The sequence below is a fragment of the Styela clava genome, chromosome 5, assembly GCF_964204865.1.
Source record: "Styela clava chromosome 5, kaStyClav1.hap1.2, whole genome shotgun sequence".
Classification (NCBI taxonomy): Eukaryota; Metazoa; Chordata; class Ascidiacea; order Stolidobranchia; family Styelidae; genus Styela; species Styela clava.
In genome coordinates, this window is record NC_135254.1 from 2,175,801 (window position 1) to 2,196,698 (window position 20,898).

Consider the following 20,898-nt stretch of genomic DNA (forward strand, 5'->3'; position numbering starts at 1 on the left):
AGTTAGTTTACAAAAATCAAATAATGAATAATTATTGATTATGAATAAATGCATAACGGTCAAGGAATTAACATTTCAAAGTTAATGTTTTTCAGATAAATATGCAATTCACAACTTTTCGAATTGAATATTGTCGAATTATATATAATTAATCAATTTTACTATTTCAGCTAAATATAGATTTCAGAAGTTTTCGAACTTTGAATAAGTAATTTCGAATTCTTCTATTTTCATCAAGTACTCCGTTTCTTCAAATAAATGTAGTTTCCGAACTTCGAATTGAATTTTCTCGAAGACCGAGTATGATTCATCGATTTTTTCAATTTAACTTTCTTCTTTTTCAACTAAATCGCGTCTAACAATTACTCCCATCAGTTAGTTTACAAACAAAAGCAAATGAACAAATGCATACCAGTCAAAGAATTAATCTTTCACAGTCAATGTATTCGCGAGCTATGCCTGATTTACCATCCCAGAGAACCTTTCCTTGAGGCCATCAGAAAACCTCTCCGTCGTCACCTATGGTAGCCGAGAGTACAATTTGCGGATGACATGTATGATTTATTTAACACTATGACGTCACAAAAAACAATGGATGAAATATTTACCATAATGATGTAATAAATAACAATAAATATAGTGATAGTTGCATATAACTACACAATTTAAGCAATTCGTTGACGAAGAGGGGGCAGATAAAATGTTTTTTGCCATTACTAGAGCAAAACGGCTTTATGAAAAGGTTTAAAAAGCACCCCTAGTATAAATGATTTATAAACAGAATGGGAAAAAAAATTTCGTTTTTATGTTGCGATGTCATATTGAGAAATAGGTTGGACATAACTGTAAGGTAGACTTACGTTCAACCCCCGTACGAGTCACCTACAACATTGCTTGGTAAGCGAGAAAAAAATATCGGATTAAATTCTAACCCATGTCGAACGAAGGTATCCTGTTCCAGGCCTTGTTCAAAAACGGAAGACAACTTTGAACGAAAGCAGATACTGATACTACGTAGTGACAGTGACGTAGACGGGAATTCTAGGGGCTTGGGATTGAAATTTCTGATTGCCAAGTTAGACTGTGACATCTAGCGGAGAGCGTGAGTTTTCAAGAGTTTTGGGGGTTCAAGAGCGTTTCAAGACAGGAAAAATTTCTATTTATGATACAGAAAAATGCTTTCAAAATGGGAGTATGGATGAGAGAACAATTTATGCTCAACAAAGTAAAAATGCCCTTGAAATATCCTTATCAAACAATGAAACTGGAAAGAACAGTGAATTCTCTCGTAAAGGGTGAAGTATAATATGCTTTGCTAGCATTGTGGTCTCCCTCCGACCGCTTCGTGGCCCCCTTTATGGACCACGGTCTACCGGTTGGGAACCGCTGAAGAGAGCCTTGAGAGGCAATGTTGAAAACTAATATGGTTATTCTGCAAATTAGCGTTATGAGAACATTTGAATTAAATAGGAAGGACAGAGAATTGCTTTTAAATTTTTGATTTTTGTTAATAGTGTCCTGGTCATGATGTGAAATAGTTATTTTGCATTGAATAGAGTCCGTCAATGGGCGTTGCCATGTCATCGTTTCTCATCGGTGGAGCCATGTGGGCGTCAACCATAGGAGCTTGCTGATTGGATGGAAAATTATGATTGATAGGTTGTTCCCCAATCATAGGTTGGCCTGGGTAAGGCTGAAATTCTCCGAAGTTTGAAGTCGGAAGTGGATGCGGAAGCTCGTTCGCAGAGGTCATGGGGTCAGATCGTTGGAATCCGATGTTTTCCGGGTAACCGTTAACTGGGTGGAACGGTGGTGCTTGTCCTAAAATACGAGAATACAATGTCAAATTACGAGAAAATGGATAGGTTATGTGAAATTGTCCGAATTTAGGTTTTTGTTAAGTTTTCTCAAAGCAAGATGCTGAACTGTCAAGTCAAGTCAAGTTTATTTTTTCGAACCAGTAAACACGAGCTCAAATTACGAAAAATGTTAATTACACAGTTTTACTGGAGAAGGGAAGTCGCAGTTGCAGTTGGAAACCAAAGCTAGTTACTAAGCAGCGACACCAGAGGTTTTAATATCTAATTCAGAAAGTTAGAATTCTAGAGTTTTGAAATTATACAGATATTGACGGGGTTCGTATGTTCTGCTTAAGAATATAAATATAAATTTAGTCGAATGATTAAAAAGTTCCATTTGTTATTCCGGAGTTGAGAGTCAAATTGTTCGAATCCGGAATCGAAAGTTGAATCCGGAGTTGGTTAGTAAAATTGTTAGAAAATTTACGCCACTGTTCCTGCGAAGAGACAATTCTCACTTACCATGCATTCGTTCCCACATAGCGACATCGTGCGGTGGGGGAGGATGATGTGGAAATTGACCGTATCCGGGATCCATCATAACATCCGGCTGAGGAAACATTGGATGAGGAAGTGACGTCATCGGGTCAAAACCGTGGTAACCTACAAAATAAATTAATAAATAAATAAATATCAAGAGTTTTAGAATGCTCTGCAATTTCCTGATCGTAATTATTCAACAAGAATTTGAAAGCGTTTTACTGGAAGTTTTTTCCAATCTGACTCAAAATAAGTACAATTTTCGAATAGTTATTGCTACTGACAAAATTGAGTCACAACTCGATTATCTCAGGGCTGCAGTTTCAAAGTTCAGAGATTTCGCAGATTTTGAGTCTGAATTGTATTTTCCAAACTTTTTCAAAAATAGATTTGGGTCATTAATAAAAAGTTGGTATTTTTAACATCAAGTTGTGATTATTCAAGAGCGATTTCTTTGATACGGGCTCCAGAATCATGATAATTTATGAAACACTTGTCTATGTCTACGTACATGTGTATCTTTGTGTATGTATGACATGTAAGTGTTTGGGCATGCACGCGCATGTGTACATATGTAAGTGTCTATGTAGGTGTATTGTGTGTGCGTACCTGTGTATTTATGTGTGTACGCGTGTCTGTGTGTAATAATAAAATACAAGCTAAAAACTCACCGAACTGTTCCCTGACTTTCATAGCCATAGCGTGTTCCCTGCTTTGCTGTCTTTTCGCCAATTTTTTCATCTTTGCTCGCTGGTTTTGGAACCACACTTGCACAACTCGAACTGTGAGTCCCGTCTCTGAAGCGAGGGCTTCGCGAACCTGATATTAGAAGGTAGGGTTTTTGATATTTGCTATAAGGAGAGGAAAGTCGTTAAGACGGCTAAAATTTTCAATATTTCTCTTGGGGAGAGGAAAAGCCGATACGGCGGTTATAAGCTGAAATATAGTTTTAATTTCGGACACCGGTGCAGATGGGCTATAGCAGTAGGTAAAATGCTATGAGTCCCATATGCATAGACTAGCAGTGCTTATAAATGATAGTTTTGAACATGTGATCCAATCTGTGAGCGTCAACTCTCCAAAACACTCTAAAAATCAGCGTTGAAAACCTTGCAATGATAAAGTATAGGGGAATTTACCAGGGGTCAAGGGTCGGGGAAACGTCCATAACACTATAAATACCACTGGAATATTGAAAGGAGGACATAAGTGCCAAAAGCCTTCAAATGGGACCACGAGCCATAGAAGGTTGGGCACCGTTGCACTTGACTAGAGGTTGCCTCACCTTTCTACACGGCTTCGGTGACATTTCAAACGCTGCCTTGAAAGCTCTTCGTTGAACCGCATTCAGGATGGTTCTGGGACGTTTCGCTCTCTTGTCACCACAATCATCGTCGTCTTTATCGCTAATCAATGTAAAATGTCGCACATTAAAAATCGGATACTTGACGTTTCTAGGTTATATTTTAGGAAGGAAAGTGTGATTTATTAATTTATAAATCGCATTACTACTAATTCGATTTATTTAGCACGTTTTGCCCTTGGACGGAATTTCGGAGGATTGAAGGAAGTCTAAACAACGTGTATATTTCTTGCAGACATAAAGGGCCTTTAAACAACAGAAAGGGCCTATCGACCTAACTGGGGGAATTTTTAGATAAAGGGGGCCTTCAATATTGTATTCATAAGATCTTGTTTGGGGTAGTGAGTATACAAGAATTTCTCCGAGGAAGGGGGGGAAAGCCAATTTCACTGAAGGATCTGATAGAGAGAGAGAGAGCGTGTGGTCTGGTCCCTAATTGGGAAATTTCCTAGCATTAGTCATTCAGTATTCAAGGGGCTCATGAAAAAAGGTAACGTATTGGCATTCTATTTTTTTTTGTCCATAAAATCCCTTTCAATTTCAATTTTGTTATGAAATCAGTTCTCAATATTTCTTAACCAGGTTTGTTGTTTTTCAATCAGCAATTGCTCCAGTATTTTTACGCCATATAATACATCTGTGAAGGCCAAAACAATAAACGCTATCGCTAAATTCCTTTTGCAATTTTTATTTATGGACACTCTACACCTATACATAAAGCTGATTGCGACCTCCTGAAATATGCGCACCAAGATGGCGCACAACCTGAACTCAGGTTGTATACCAGGTTAGGGTTCAGGTTGTGTGACATCTTGGTGCGCATACTTCAGGAGTACTGGTGATTGAATAAGGTCTTGGTCTTGTTAGCGGTAAAGTATCTCAAATACTATGCAATACCACTTACTCTTTATCATTATTCTGTGACGTCATTTCTTTATCGTCATCATCGGAATCGTCATCGCCCATATCATCCGATTTCGCTGTAACGAAAATAAACAGATATTGTATTAAAATTGTATATCTAACACACTATATACAATATTGAAAACAACAAAAAATTAAATAATCAAATACTTACGTGACATCACCGATGATTGGTGAGATCTTGGTGACGTCATCAAGTCGATTACGTCACAATTGCTGGATGACGTGGAGAGGGTTGTGTTGTTGGAAATATTGGGCATGTAGGAACTTGTTGAAGTTTTCAAAGTCGCGGCTAAATCTTCCTGTGACGTCATAGAAATCGGTAATGCGTTCGAAGTGTCGGTGAATTGTGACGTCAGAAAGTTAGCATTGTCTACGACATCATTTACATCTGTGACATCATTATGACCTTCCCAGCATTTTTGACACGTGATGCCGCTTGGACTGTTGTTGTTACATTCACTAAACATTTGAAAATAAGATCAGAATAAAATTTTCAATGGTTGTAAAATTACAACAAATATGTCACGGTTTAATGAAATAACAATAAATGAAAATTATACGTGTTTCTCATTTGTCCCTTCAAATGATGATTATATCTATTGTATTGTTTTACGTGTTTTTGAAATTCAGTGAAAGTGAAAATTTTTTTAGGCTTTCTCTATTTCAGACAGCATGCACAAGCAGCCTCTCATTTGTAAGAAGATAATTCAGTTCGACAATGTGCGCCTAATTTGTAATAACACCCTGAGTGAGGTACGATTTGGATCCCAGGTTTTGACCTGTTATGCCAACACTGTTAAATCTAACACTTTGAAATTGACAAGGGCAAATCAAGGCCCGCGGGCCACATCTGCCCCGTGAGGTAATTCAATCTGACCCAGCTGATGCTGCCACAGCCAAACTAAAACCAATTTTTGATGTTTTAGCTAAAAATACCTCAACGAATTTGTTGAAATTGCGATTAAATTTAGTTTCGTCACGAGGCTTATTGTTTTCCGTTTTTGCTTCTGTGTAACACTGTAAATATTGTTCATAAAATGTAACTCTTTACGTCACACCTATTTGTCCCGCTAGTCTGGGTAAGCAAAATTTTTGGCCTTTGGTGGCCTTAAAGTATTTTGACCAAAAAATGAGAGAAAACCAGTTATTAAATAACCGTAAACGCCGTTTTGTATTTCGTACAAAAATCTATGCGCACCACGGCCAAAAAAATCAAAAAACCTACTGTGAATACCTTGTCACAATGTATTTGTCTCCTTTCTTCAAATGAGCGTTACATTTTGTACATTTGAAGCAAGTCACGTGATACACCTCACATGACGACATAATTCGCATCACCATCTCACCATCTTCGATTTGTGTCTTGCATCCTGTGCATATCCTGCGAACCCTATAAAATTAAAATTAGATCATTTCTTTAAATCAGTTTCTGTTTTTTTTTTCAAAGACAATTCTCTCAAAAAATGATATGTGCATTCATTCCGAAGTATAGGTGAATCATTTTTGGTGACTTCGCCTAACCTTACTTTAAACAAATAGTCATAATAAGAGTCAGTTAAGTCAAGTTTATTTTTTCCAACCAGTAAAATAGGAAATCACTCAAGCAAAAATTACAAGCAAATGATAATTTGACCGGGGAATGAAAGAATAAAGATAAAGTCATTCAGTAGTTTATTTTATACATGCCGAAAACACACATTGCATATACAGAATGAAAAAAAGATAAAAAAAAATGCATTCCAGTGTGTTGGGAGAAGCGATAAACCAGTAATGATTATCAAACAGCGTCACCTATGAGGGAGTCTAACATTAAATTATACCGAGAAAAAAAAGGCGAACATGAGTGGGAATAAAAAAAAATTGTAGCCCTTAATTCACCAACATAATATATTTCCTTATAGTTTCCGTAGCTAATGGTATTTCAGTGGTTGTCCGTAACTTTGCTCAAAGCTTGAGTTAAATTTAAGCACTTTGAGCAAATTTTTCTAATAATTACCGACGCAGAAACCCATCAATTCTACGATAAAATCTTATTTGACAATGCACGTGCAGGACGCGAACTGCGCGGAATTCCCCGATATCGAAGTGTTAGCATTAACAGCAGGTGCTTCTCCCATTTGCAACAGATCGGCGCAAAAATTGAAACTTTATATCGGTTTCAGCAGGCGGATAAGTTGCTTCAGTCACCAGATGCGATAGGTTGTTTATATAATAATAACCATTGTCCTATCGTCTTCCTGCCAAACTTGTAATTGTTGCGTAACAAAGGCTACGATTATGAAGTCACATGTAATGTTAAATTGGGGGTTTTCACTTTTTAATTAAATTATTTGGATTAGTTTTTGCTTTGATTTATTTTTATTTTGAACTCAGTGGATTGTTTTGAAACAATCGTGTGAAAATATTTATTATGTCGTCATAATTGAGCAAGACTTTCATTTACTGTGACGAAACAAGCTTTCGCTCTTTCGTGGCTAAAATGACTGTGGTGTAACAAACGGCGTGAAAATTCTCGCATTATGACAAAACAGTCAATTTTCACGCTGTCTCGGCGAACAATCAAATTCCCATACAATACTTTTACAAATTACGGAAAGTATACTTGAAATATAACACAAATGCAATTGTTAGACATGGTCATAATATATAAACAGGGCATACTTATTTTTAAAAATTGTATTATTTTTAGGACTTAGGTCTCACGAAAATTAATTTTTAGGCTTTGCCCTTTTGTTTCAGCTATATTCTTCCTTGTCTCTTTTTATCTACATACTACACTACATAAATTTCCATTTATAAAACAATATAAGTTTGCTGGGTGTTATTTATTATTGCCCATCCCTAACTTTTTGTTTGTTCGACATAAAGGGTCATAAAGGGCGTTTCTATAGTTACGAAAAATTGCTATGCGTGATACAGAAAACAGTTTTTTTGGTACTCCCGAAGTATGTGAACCAAGATAGAGGTCACCGGAACGTAGTATGTGTACCAGGTTAGGGTTAGGTCATAATTTGAGGTACAAATACTACGGCAGTCACTTGGCTGGTCCCCAAACTAAAAAAAAATAAAATAAAGAAAATTGGGATAAAATTATGATCTAACCCTAACCTGGTACACATACTACGTTCCAATGTCTGCCATCCTGGTTCACATACTTCAGGAGTACATTTTTTACATTTCAAAAGGGGGTACGACTCTGTGAGTACATATCAGTGGGCGCTTTCACGAAGCCTTGTGCAAGGCGCAATGCGTTGAATCATATAATAAAATAAAAGTCATAAATCCAATTAAAAGAACTTCAAAAATACTTGGTCAGACGGAGCTTTACCGAAATATATTTGTCTTAGTGTGCAGCAAAACTCTTGAATCGCTTAGGATAAGTACTTCAAATTTGTGGCAAGTTTGCAATTTTTTCAACAGTGTAACACTCCGAGTAGTGTCCCCAACACATCTGGTTTTAATTGTTGTTATGAGCTATTGTCCAGTTCAAACTGACCAGTAAGTGAGGCAGATCCGATTTCAAACAGCTGGCTTGTTATCTCGTCTAAGATCAGAGACCGTCCAGCCGTTTTCCGATTTCCGAATGTTTTTCGAGCTTATAAAATTTTTTGTGGAAATTATTAGAAAAAGAATTACTCGCGTTCACTCGAAACAAGGCTACGCGCAGATTATTAGGCATTATTAGGCTCTTTATTGTCATAGAAACCTATTAGGGAATTCAACAGAATAAAGAGTTACTTGTATTCACCTCGAAAAAAGGTCAGCCCCCCCATTTTGAAATATGAAAAAAAAAAAAATTCTGTATCATACCTACCAATTTTTCGTATCTTAAAACGCTTTTATATTTTAAAGACGTTTTCGGTTTCCGTCCGAACCCACTGGCTGCTAAGAATTAACTTGGCAATTATAAATTGCAGAATTTCACCTTTTTTATTTAATGCGATCAATTAATGTGAATAGAAAAAATTTGTTTTCTTTGACATATACTATACAATGCTAATCCAGTTTTTAGAACAAAATGGCGCCCCATTTCTGACATCATAATTCATTATGGTTTCACTTTTATTACATAACAATGAGAAAATATTTCCGGTTCATACAAAAGCATTATCACGTAACAAAGTACATGTGTAATCCTAAGATCATCTATCATAATACAAAGTGTCGTTTCCTATCGTTACGCAACAAGTGAGAGACGATTTGAAACTAAATAAACAAACAATTATTTGATCACAATGGTGAGGTCAAAACTTTCCCGCGAGCGCTTTTTAAACTTTGATTTATAGGGTTTATGGTCGTTACCGATAGACCACGAGACGTTCGGTAATTTTAACACGTGCCAAAAGCCTAAACATTACGCACAATTGCTAATTTATATAATTTTACGAATATGAATAAAATAATGTTTTTTTCACGAAATTGAAAGTATATTTCTTAGCTTTCGTTAAATCATAGTTTGACTTATTCAAACAGTCTTAAAATTTGTTGAAAGTGCAAATGGAATTTATCGATATCATATATTGTTTTGGCCCTCACAGATGTATTAAATGAAGTAAAAATACTTAATTACTGATTTAAAAACAAACCTGGCTAAGATATATTGAGAACTGGGGGCTCCCGAAGTATGCGAACCAAGATGGCGGACATCGGAATGTAATATGTGTACTAGGTTCGGGTTAGGCCATAATTTTAGGTATAAATACTACGGGAGGCTCTTGGCTAGTCTTCGAACTGATAATAGAACTAAAATAAGGAAAATTGGAAAAAAATTATCGCCTAACCCTGATCTGTTACCCATGTTACGTTCCGATGACCGCCATCTTGGTTCGCATACTTCGGGAGCACCGAGAACTGACTTCATAACAAACTTGCAAATGTAAAAGGACTTTATGGAAACCTTATAATTTTAAGCCTAAACATTACGCACAACTGCGAATTATTATAATTTTACGAATATGAATAAAATAATGTTTTTTCACGAAATAGTGAGTATGTATGTTAGCTTTCGTTAAATCATAGTTTGACTTTTTTAAACATAACCAGATATACCTTAATCGAACAGCAAAAAATGTTTCAGTTATATTTTGTTTTGTCTGAAGAAGTTAGACTATGATCGAACGAAAGATTGCACATGTACCTGCCATTCCGTGGGAAGCTAACAAATGAAATTGCTATTTCGATTATACCAGTCTTTCTTATTCATAAAGTTTCATATCGTTTGTTTCGCAGGGAGACATGTTTTGGTAAAGTAAATAGTGATAACATTGAAGTCACTGATTTAAGAATCTCAATTCCCCTCGCTGAATGAACTGCTACAGGGTGTCCAAAGATTTCGACCGATTTCATAGTAATAACAATTGTAAGTTTAATTAAATTTTATTGCATGATAAATAAGAACTACAAGCACAATAAAAACTATTAATAAACAAAGACAAATGGATTTTAAATGTTATTACCATGAAACCGGACACCCTACTACGAATTTTTTTGGACTTCTTGTATATATGTTGATTTTGCAAGCCTTCCTCTTGAACAAGCCTTTGTTTAGGCATACATTTTACTGTATAATGTATATTATATGTATAATGTATTTGTAATATGTGTCCACAAACTCATGTTAAATTAGGTAAAATAGCCGTGCTTTTTGCAGCTTATATTGGACGTTTGAGGTGAATTAAATGAAATAAAAAACAATAAACACTGCTTAAAATAAAACAAACTTGGTGACTATTTGAGGAAAGGTAGGTTTTTAATCTGTGATTGTTATAAGTTATAGAATCGAGGAATTTTAACATTACAACCAATCTGAAATGCAAATCTCTTCACATATTTAGCATGAACAACTAGACACTTTTCAAGATTTAATTTTCAATTTATTTGTGATTGTGAATTCAGTAAATCATTCGTTATCTATCTCATACTAGTGCTCTCAACATAACAAATTTTTATAATAAAGTGCAGAATGAGACTTGCCTTGTCTCTGTGTGAATATTTTTAGAATGGTTGGAGTAAAATTGAGAATTGACTTCATACAGAATTAAATTGTAATGGGGCTTTATGGAAAAACTGTCATTTTTTCAGCTTTCTTTATTGAAAAGGACAAAACAGCCAATGAAATGAAACAATCCAGTTGAAACCACGTGGAAACCACGCAAACTAATTACTGCAATGAGTGCGCAAGAAAGTCACTTCAGCCAAGTTACAATTATAGATTAAAATAAATCATCTTGGTTAAGATATTGAGAACTGACTTCATACAGCCTTTAAATTGTAACGCGACTTTCTGAAGAACTTTCTAATTTTCAGCTCATATTGGCCATATAAAAGTGAATTTGAATGAAATAAAAACTTGAATGAACACTAATTAAAATAAAACAAACCCGGTTAAGATATATTGAGAATTGACTTCAAAACAAAGTTTTGATTTTAACAGGATTTTATGAACTTGGACTATGCATCAGTCCCGTCGATCGTAAGCTTGCAACCGCAGAACCAAAACAAGAAGATTTTATTAATTTTTTCGGTTTCTAATGGAGACATGACAAAACGAATATTCAAAAGTTTATGTTTTGATTTACAAAAATCACTGTTTTAGGTTATTTGACCCCAAAATGTAATAACATGAAACGTTTATTAGCTACTCGTTAAAAATGGTGAACTTGTTAAAATTTATTTTATATTTCGCGACCTTGCATAGTAAAGTAAGTTATATTACGGCTACGGGGTTTGAAATTAAACGTCATAATTCGAAAGGTGACGTCATGATACAAAAAAATAATATTTTATGTGACGTCATAATGGGGAAATGTGATGTCATATTACTTCAAGGTCCGAAAGAAGGTGGTTTCAGAAGAGCGAAAATACTATCACAAATTGAGATTTCGTATACCGTTTGGAACAAGAGAATAACGCAGTGATCCCCCAACTATCATAATCAGTGGTCCCCTTCGAAAAATTTCTTAACACTTGTGGCCCCTGTTCTTCTATGAATACGTTTAATTTTACATTAAGCGATTTTCCGTCAGTAACTTTATTCACCAAGTTCAATAATTAAAAAGCCAGCGAATATAAACGAATAAACGCATTACAGTAAAATATTTAAACAAATCATATTCAATTTACTTTAAAACAATTTTACTTTGCCAATGGTAATTAGTAAAGGACTTTATACGAGACCCAGAAAATCCCTACCATACCCCGAGTGTCTGAGGGCCTTATGTCTAGGGCAGTGGTTACCCCAAATTGGATTGAAGGGGGGCAAAATTAGTAGCGGAAGGATATTCGCGGGACAGAGAGGGGCTAGGGGCCAACACCGGTACCGGTACGTATAATTAGGATACCGGTATAATTGAATTGTTACGAATATACACGTGCTTAAACTGTGATAATGACGTAACAATTTTGCGGTATCTAAAACGCAAAAACGTAAAAACATAAAGTGTTAAACTAATTCACTTAAGTTAGCGGGCCATATTAAATCATTACGCGGGCCGTATTTGGCCCACAGGCCGCGGTTTGTAAATCACTGGTGAAGGGTCTTAATAAATCTACGGCTAAAGTATTCTTAAACATACAAAATGGCGCAAGGAATTTTAATTACACGCAAAATGAACAAAATAACACTTTTCTCCGAATAAAACGCTCGAGGTTCACGTTCCATACTAAAAACAGGAAAACCCAAAACAAAATACCATTATCAGGTTGTTTAGGTTAAATAAATGTGTTGTGTAACGTTTAATTGGACACGCGGTGCGAAATCCGGATAAAACCGGATATCCGGAATTGGTTTTACAACCTAAATTAACCCAGGGTATTGGGATTTACACATTTATCCCGGGGGAGAGGAAAACCGATGATAAGGCTTAATCTTATGGCATACGACGGCGTCTTGCCAGGTTGTCAGGCCGTGTCGGAGTTGTTAAGTTAGTTGTTTTTATGTGGAGCTGAAGAAGATTTTGCCACCCCCAATTTTTTTTCTCACATTCCAAAAGGGGGGGGGGGAGACGGGGGACCCTTCCCCTGGGTATGCCCCTGTTATTTAGGACTGAACTCCCAGTAGAAAACTTTTTTCCACAGAATGTTCGGATGAAAGATGTAAGAAAATACATAAAAATATCACGAGTCCAACAAAAAAGACCCAAAATTACCTCATTTTTATCCAAAATTAATCAATATTTAAGACAGAGGTTAAAAATTGGCATTTTACAAAAATTCAAAGAATGCAGACTTATTTTTTCAGTAAGTATAGACTAAAATAGTATATAGTAAAAAATTGCGATTTAAATTTATGAATTATGACATTGAGGTAGAGTATTATCATGTCCCATTTGTAGTTATGACGTGTAGGTTTGTATTTTGACGTAAAGTTTTTGGAATTATGACGTCTTGTTTTGTATTAGAGATGTCATATCTTTAAAATAGTATTTTCATTGATATAAAATCATCTCAAGATTAAGAAAAGCGAAAAATGCCAGCGAATACAATAAGAAGACAGGTCGGAAAGACGACGACATTGTTTTTGTTACGTCACAGACTGAAATCGAAACAAGCAAGGAAACCCAAGTGCATTATGACAGCACAATCCACACTTTATTACAAATTCTTTGCTAATAATGTAGTTTCTACACTAAAATGTTATGTTTCGGCAAAAATGGCCCCTGGAAAATACTTATATATTATCAAAAATGTATCTAAGGGACATCTTTGGCCATTGAGAGTCATAATAAACACTTGAAACTGTCCAATATTATCTGTCTGAGTCTATTCTTTTGTAATAATACGAACATCTTCAACCGATTGTTGTGTCAAGGTTGTCGCCTCCGTGACGTAAACAATCGAAACGAATACACGGACGTTTGAAGTTTTAAGCAAAATAAAATCTTCATTTTTGAGGATGAAAACCCAATTCCGAACGTATTTTACCCAAAAAATGAAACAAATTTTAATAAAATGCGCTAAAAACCAATTTCATAATATTTAAATGAATATACCAATGCTGAAATATTTAAGGACCACACTTGAGTTCAGAAACCGAAAAAGCCATTTGTGAGAAAGTCATTAGCGCGAAAATCTCGAAATAGGGTACATGGGTAACTGGATGATTTTCTAGTATTTCTGGGTTTGCGTAAGTATTGAATAAAAGCCTGTTATGCTTCGTAACATGGGAGTAGAAATTGGGTGAAAATGAAAATGGACGCACACTACGTTTCATTGCAAATGACACTTAGGCGTGCGTCGAATCCGAAAAAATTAAATTTCGGTTCTGAAAATGCGACTCTGGGCCAAGTGTCATATAAACAGCGTTGTCACAAAAACAATAATATGTCTTGAACCTAACAGCAAACACCATGCACAGAAGGAAAGAACATTGACTCATTACTTGCGTTTACGAAGATATTATGATTTAACATTCTGAATTATATGGGTTTGCAAATGAGCAAAACATTTGTCGGCGTGTATGTACTAATATGGAGGTGACTAATTTCGTTTGCCTACTTTACATCAAGTTATGTAAAGGGACTGAAACCTATGGGCAGGGGGTATATTCACTTGGCTAACACAGACAGTCCCCAAACTCGTAATGGAATTGAAATAAGGAAAATCGGAATAAAAATTATGGCCTAACCGTGATCTAGTACATACAATATGGGAGTAACCATTTTGGATTGGCCACACACGAATAGCTAAAGTGAGTTAATTATATTCGAAATTAAATAAATTCGATAATTCAAAATTCTGGATTATTCAGAATCATTCCATTTGCAAACTTTATGATTTTAATCGACTAGTATCTATATTGTGAACAGAATGGCTCCTAAGTGTTCTCTGCTGAACATGATCCCAATCTAGCATATATTCATTACTCCATATTTGAAGACGATATTTTAGATTGAATTTATTTGAAAATGGGTCACCCAGGAACGTCAAAAATGGATCGTTTGAAAATTAGTTATATTCGGTGTTTAAAATTTCTTATTCTAACATTAATTTATTATACATTTCTGTTTAAATTATCATTTTAGAAAATGAAATTGGGATTGGATTCTGAAATTCCTAATTGCCAAGTTAAACCGTAACACCCAGCGGGTTTAAAACGTAGGTTTTCGAGAGGCTTTGGGGTCTAAAATGCATTTCAAGCTACGAACAATGATACGAAAAAATGCTTTTTTCACATTTCAAAAGGGGAGCGGGGCTCGCGCCTTGGGCGCGGTTTGAATTGGGCACAAAAAGAGTAAAAAGTTTTCATTGTAACATCTTTCAATAAAATATTTCAAATTGGAAAAACTGAAACTCGTATTTTTTTTTTAAATAAAAGCGTACAATGATCTCTTGTTAACAACTGTCGTTCAAAATTGTCAGGCGATCAAGGGGCCGCATTATTAATTTTGCCAAGGGCGCCATTTTACGTAGATATGCAACTGTTTTGTCACTGGTATAATCATAATTTAGACTATCTTTATCGTAGAGTAGGGTCAGGCCATAATTTTATTCTAATTTTCCATATTTTAGTTCTATTACGAGTTCAGGAACTGTCTGTGTTAGTCAAGTGAATATACCCCCTGCTCATAGGTTTCAGTCCCTTTACACAACTTGGTGTAAAGTAGGCGAGCAAAATTAGTTACCTCCATATTGGTACACATAGTCAGAAATTTCGACTAAACTGTATCGTTATCATATTACCAGTCATGCATGATGTTATTTATTTAATTAAATTCAAATATTCGCGTTGGCGGGAAAATGTCATAAATTCCTTGACGTTTATTGCCAACAATCACTATTGTTGATGTCCTGCTGTGTCATAATATTGAACTAATCCCAGAATGTGACAAAATAATAGAATTTAATATACTTTAAATTGATAAACGACTTCACGGGTATTAAAAGTTATTTGCAACGACACACCCATATATGGAATAAGCGACACAATAACACGGAAATATAGCTTGCGCTAAAAGTTTTAAGATGCAAGCAAAACAAAATGGCCGACGAAGTCATTACCAGATTATAACAAGCGAAACAGGTCGGCCTTAATAAATACGCGGCCCTTCGTAAAAAGTGGCAGAGAAAAATTGATAATTTTCAATACAAAAGAAGTTGTTTCTGCATTTTAGCCAAGTACAAAACACGGTTAAAGTTACCTTACGAGTTTACGTTAAGTTATCCCCCCAAAAAAATTGAATTACTAATATTGAAGTAGTGTTAAGAGTCTTTTTGAAAACGTTCAGTCGACGGGATCACGTAACAAAACTTGCAATCATATAACATACCCATACATTTCGTACTATTGTTAATATATTTGTTCACACATTATCAACTATTCAAACTGCACCAAAGCCAGAGTTTGAGTTGAACGTATTACTAACTAATGATCTGCTTAATATTGAATAACAAATAGAATCGTGATTTATATTCACAGTGAGAGATAGTGAGATTATGCAGTATTCGAAAAGACTGTACCATACCATGCGCAAAAAAAGTTTTTTTAGAAAAGTAAACTAAATAGTCATAAAATTCTGTTACAATTTCAAAAATTTGGTATGAAGTCAGTTCTCAAAATATTCATGTGCATCGTAAAGTCCCGTTAAAATTTTATATACTTTTTAAAATTTTATATTTATATACCTTTTTATATAGAGTTCTTTTCGGTGTTTTCAAGTTACTCAATGGAAATACAGGTTGTTTATGAAGTTGTTCCTATTTCAAAATTTTGTTATGAAGTCAGTTCTCAATTTTTAATTTAATCAGTGTTTATTCAAGTTTTCACTTCATTAATTGTACGAGCCAAAAAACTAAATATGGCAACGGTTCCCAAACTATTTGTTTGTGCGGTGTCAAATTAACAAGAAAAAATCCTGGCGTACTTACACATAAAAAAAATGCTGCTTTTAAATAAAACTCAATTTCGTGATCATTATTGTGTATTTCATGCTTTTTAAAGTTTGTGAACATATAGGCTTAAAAAATAGAGGCAATGTAAAAAAACATTGACATACATTTATCTAATGAGAGGTGTGCGACTGCTGCTCTGAGCACATCTTTTCAAATATTCAATCATAATATTAGTTATGTTTAACATGGAGGAAACTAATTTTGTTCGTCTACTTTACATCAAGTTGTGTAAAGGAACTGAAACCTATGGGCAGGGGGTATATTGACTTGGCTGACACTGACAGTTCCCAACTCGTAATAAAACTAAAATAAGGAAAATCAGAATAAAGTTATGGCCTAATCCTAACCTGGTACACACACTACGGGAGCATCCCCTTTGCGAACCCTCGATATATGGTATCGATAAATTTTTCTTCAATTTGAAGACTTTATGAACTCTCTGTACATCTTTATGTATACAAGGGCCATGCTAGATACAGCCATAATCATCATTATCAGTATATAAGGCATTTAAATCACTTTCCCAGTTACCAGCTGTGATTACATTTAACAATAGTATTGTTTGTTTTCGTCACAATGGGTTAGAAAGCCTTCGCGCGCGCGGGAGATTTTGCGGTTTTATATGAATCCAATTACGCGATCACCGTGTCCGATATGATATGTATGACTTTGCGCATAGTTATGTCATTTGTAATATTACCATAAATGGTAGTTTAAAACTACAGAATTCGTCTTCTCTGGGTTATTAAACTCTGCTAATGGTATTAAACAACTTTATGTAAATAAATAATTAAACTACACGGTAGTGGTTCCAACAGGGGCCCGTGGCCCACAGAGCAGTTGGAGGGGCCGCTATGCCAGGCGCAAAACCGATTTTACTGATTGATGAGTGCTAAAAGCCCCCAGAAGAGGCCACGAGATATGAAAGATTAGGAACCAGTGCTATACTGCATATTGATTTGAAACTGCACGTATAATGCAAAAAAGGTATTCCCTAGATGTCTATAGCTATCTTATTATTATGAAAAGACAATACCCGCGTGGTGAACACTTCCAAGAGTTAAGACTTTTTTCAATAAATATATCTCTTATGAAACCGAGATAAAACCCGAACAAATACGATTTTTTTTTTGGTTTTGATCTTATTTGCTGATGAATAATATTTAAAAAGCTACTATGACGGATGAGATGACGAACAATTGGTTTTTGACATAATAATCGATCGTCACAATGCTTCAAAATATCGATTTACCAACCACAAATGTAAGCAAATATTGATAACTACTTGAAAATTTTATGCGATAGGTTAAGCTAACGGTCTCATTTTTTCTTTTAAACGTTTCCTGAAATTTTGTTGTATTTTTTTTGGGGGGGGGGGGGGGGGGGGGGGATTTGCTTTGTATTCGCTGTGGTATTACTAATATTCTTTGGCCTTTACTATTTATATAACACGTATTATGACACATAATGAACTATGAACTGTACAAAAGCGGAAGTGCGACTTGTGACTTGTTTTTATGCATAGCGAGGCAGAAATAAAGAAATAGGCAAAGGTAATGAATGAAGATACCGATACGCGTAGCAGGCGACATTTAAAAATATAGAGGCCTTAAGCACACACATTAACGACACATTACCCTGATCAGTAAATAAGCGAATAATAGACACATAATAGGCGACAATGTGTAAATACGGTCAGAATCAATTATTTTAGATATATATATGGCGTCCATAAAGTCTCAAATTTTTAAAATTGCAAAGGAAATTTTTCAATACCATATATTGTTTTGGCCTTCACAGATGTATTAATTAAATGAAGTAAAAATACTTGAACAATTACTGATTAAAAAAACAACAAACCTGGTTAAGATATATTGAGAATTGACTTCATAACAAAATTGAAATTGTAAATGGACTTTATGGACAACAAGTATACTGCGATTATCCATGTCATGAAGGACATGAATAAAGGTCGTATATGGAAGTAGCTTATTATAAATCCGTTTATATCAATATCTGCCCTATATGAAGCCTCGTTCGCAAAGAAAGGGGATCGGGTCCCCCATTTTAAAATGTAAAAAAGAAATTCTGTGTCATGAATAGCATTTTTTCGTAGCTTAAAACGCATTTTAGAAGACTCTTGAGAACCCACGTTTTGCAGCCGGACTCCGTTATCTGTTACGGTTTATCTTGGCAATCAGAAATTTCGCCAATGAGCGACGCATAAAAAAAGAGAGTACCGGTAGTTCTTTCCATAGATATCAATATCCGCTTTTACTCAGCCTCAGCTAGCAGAGAAAGAAATATGACATTCCAGATCAATTATATCGATAGTTCTTCTCCCCCGGGTGTCGCGTTAATTAGTGACAAATAGGACATAATCGAGAAACAAGCCTAAGCAAATAAATTTAAACTCCCTCGGTTATTTAGGAAACAAATTATTGGAAATTTTATTAAAATTATCGTTTTTGACAGATGTATATGTGAGCCAAATAAACATTGCAATACGCTGTGGGAAGAAATATTCTAAGAACGACGTCTCTCGATTATGTCTAGCGCTCAATTTTGTAAACTGAATTTTTTTGTTGAATCCCCCCTTCCGATTATTTAGAACAGCACAAGTTCGCTACGTCATTGTTCGAGCTCACTAACGAAATTTCTTGTTTATGACGTTTTGGTGACGTCATACAAGGTTACGTCATAACTGTTGACGTCGCATACGAGTTAAATCCCCCCCTTAGATTATTTTAAGTCTATGCATTCTGCCCTCACTTTATTTATTCAATCGTTAATGGATCTTTAGCTAGTGTTATGCGCGAGTCACATTTTCGCTCTCGTTCAGTTCAAGTATTTACAACGCGTGTATAAATAAGTATTATAACTCTTATCAGGATGAGAAATGTCTACGGCAGGAGTTCTCAATTTTTTATTAAGAAGACCATGAAAAGGTTGACAAATATCAACGGAGCCCACAATGAATTTATAGAAATACGAATTATCTATTGGAAGTTATAGATAATGTCATATTTGAATTGCCGCCTTGTTGCCACATTTCGACGCTACCGTTGTCAAATTTTAGTAATGTCATTATTCCCCCTTCAGACAGGTATAAAATTAGCCAAGTATTTTAATAAGTAAACGAATAAACTATGGCGCTTGTCTAGGACCATCGCGACAATACCATAATACAGAAGACCAAATAAAGTACCCACCTCAGATAATCTTGTTTGCAAAATAATTTTCCATCTCTGACGTAACACGATGACGTAAGAGGCTGTCTGCAGCTGAAGCACACTGAGCATTCTTCGTGGTAAGGTCGGCCAGAGATCTGATGCACATACCGGTCCTGTACAACAATGTCAACTAAGATTTTCTATTTTGTTGGAAACGATTGTTAGGTCATAGTCAGAATAGGGTAATTACCCCCCCCCCCCCCCCCCCCCCATCTCCTCCCATATTCCATGCGTATTTCAGTTAAGTTATTCTATTTGTATGACTTGAATCACTTTAAGGGGTGGGCAACCTTTAATACATGAGGGCCTGATACAAATAACTGGGTGAAACCGCGGTCCGCCCCTTTATTTAACCTAGGCTTCCTAGTAATTGCAGGCACAAAAAATTGGGTTATTGATCTTAAGACACTAGTTTTGCGCACAACATTCAAAATTGGTAATTGGTTCAATTTTGTCTTGTGGGCCGCATTTCGCCCGCGGGCCGAAGATTGCACACCCCAGATCCAGAGTATGTATGGTTAACTCAATGACCCGAAGTCCAGAATTTAAATATTGAAATAAAATATTAAACGAAAGTTTGACTTACCGTTATCAAATTATTGCATCCATGACAGACATCTTTGATTACGTCATCATGTTTTAGCTGCAGCGAATCACCAAATGACGTCATATCTTTTACGCCAAATTCGACAGGGGGTGAAATATTCGTAGAACAGCACAAGTTCGTTGCGAAAACGTCATTGTTTGAGCTCACTAACGAAAGTTCTTGTTTATGACGTACCGGCGAAGTCATACCAGATTGCGTCATAACTGTTGACGTCACATACGAGTTTTGACTGTCGTCATCGCTACTGAAATCTCTTTTTACCCATGAAATGTTGGAAGAGACTTGCTCGTTGATAGGAAGGCCAGGATTCGAACCCAGGACCTCGTTATCAGAGTTTCCGAATTGATGAAAATTTGCCACCATTTCAGGTGCTAGCATACTGTGAATACTTTTAGAAAGAGAAATCTGGAAAAATGTATTAAAAATTATTAAGCAATATGGATGCTATGCGGGGCCGAACGCTATTTGAATCGCTTCTCTGTAGATGTCTATTTCTCGACTGTCATTTAAACAGCAGGTTGGTAATGGAGAAATGTAGGC

At 35.5% G+C, this 20,898-nt stretch overlaps 1 protein-coding gene across 2 annotated transcripts; it reads right to left on the bottom strand.

The window, feature by feature from the left end:
- Positions 1-546: 546 nt before the first annotated feature.
- Positions 547-20,756, bottom strand: LOC120344454 (LIM homeobox transcription factor 1-alpha-like). Of its 2 annotated transcripts, XM_039413681.2 has the most exons (9): positions 20,338-20,756; positions 19,731-19,864; positions 5,864-6,019; positions 4,781-5,088; positions 4,607-4,682; positions 3,625-3,745; positions 3,011-3,158; positions 2,322-2,462; positions 547-1,821 (listed from the first exon to the last, which is right to left on the bottom strand). In XM_039413681.2, the coding sequence occupies exons 1-9, from the start codon at positions 20,734-20,736 to the stop codon at positions 1,523-1,525; spliced, it is 1,782 nt and encodes a 593-aa protein (XP_039269615.2). In that variant the 5' UTR covers positions 20,737-20,756; the 3' UTR covers positions 547-1,522. The 2 variants fall into 2 exon arrangements, with proteins under 2 accessions (XP_039269615.2, XP_039269617.2); XM_039413683.2 differs by lacking the exons at positions 19,731-19,864; positions 20,338-20,756 and adding an exon at positions 6,626-6,782.
- Positions 20,757-20,898: the final 142 nt, after the last annotated feature.

Coding starts and splice junctions, on each gene's coding strand:
- LOC120344454 (XM_039413681.2), bottom strand. CDS start 20,736: ATGCTAGCACCTGAAATGGTGGCAAATTTTCATCAATTCGGAAACTCT. Junction 3,159..3,624: donor CACCGAAGCCGTGTAGAAAG/GTGAGGCAACCT, acceptor TTCTAATATCAG/GTTCGCGAAGCCCTCGCTTC. Junction 2,463..3,010: donor GAAAGTCAGGGAACAGTTCG/GTGAGTTTTTAG, acceptor TTTATTTTGTAG/GTTACCACGGTTTTGACCCG.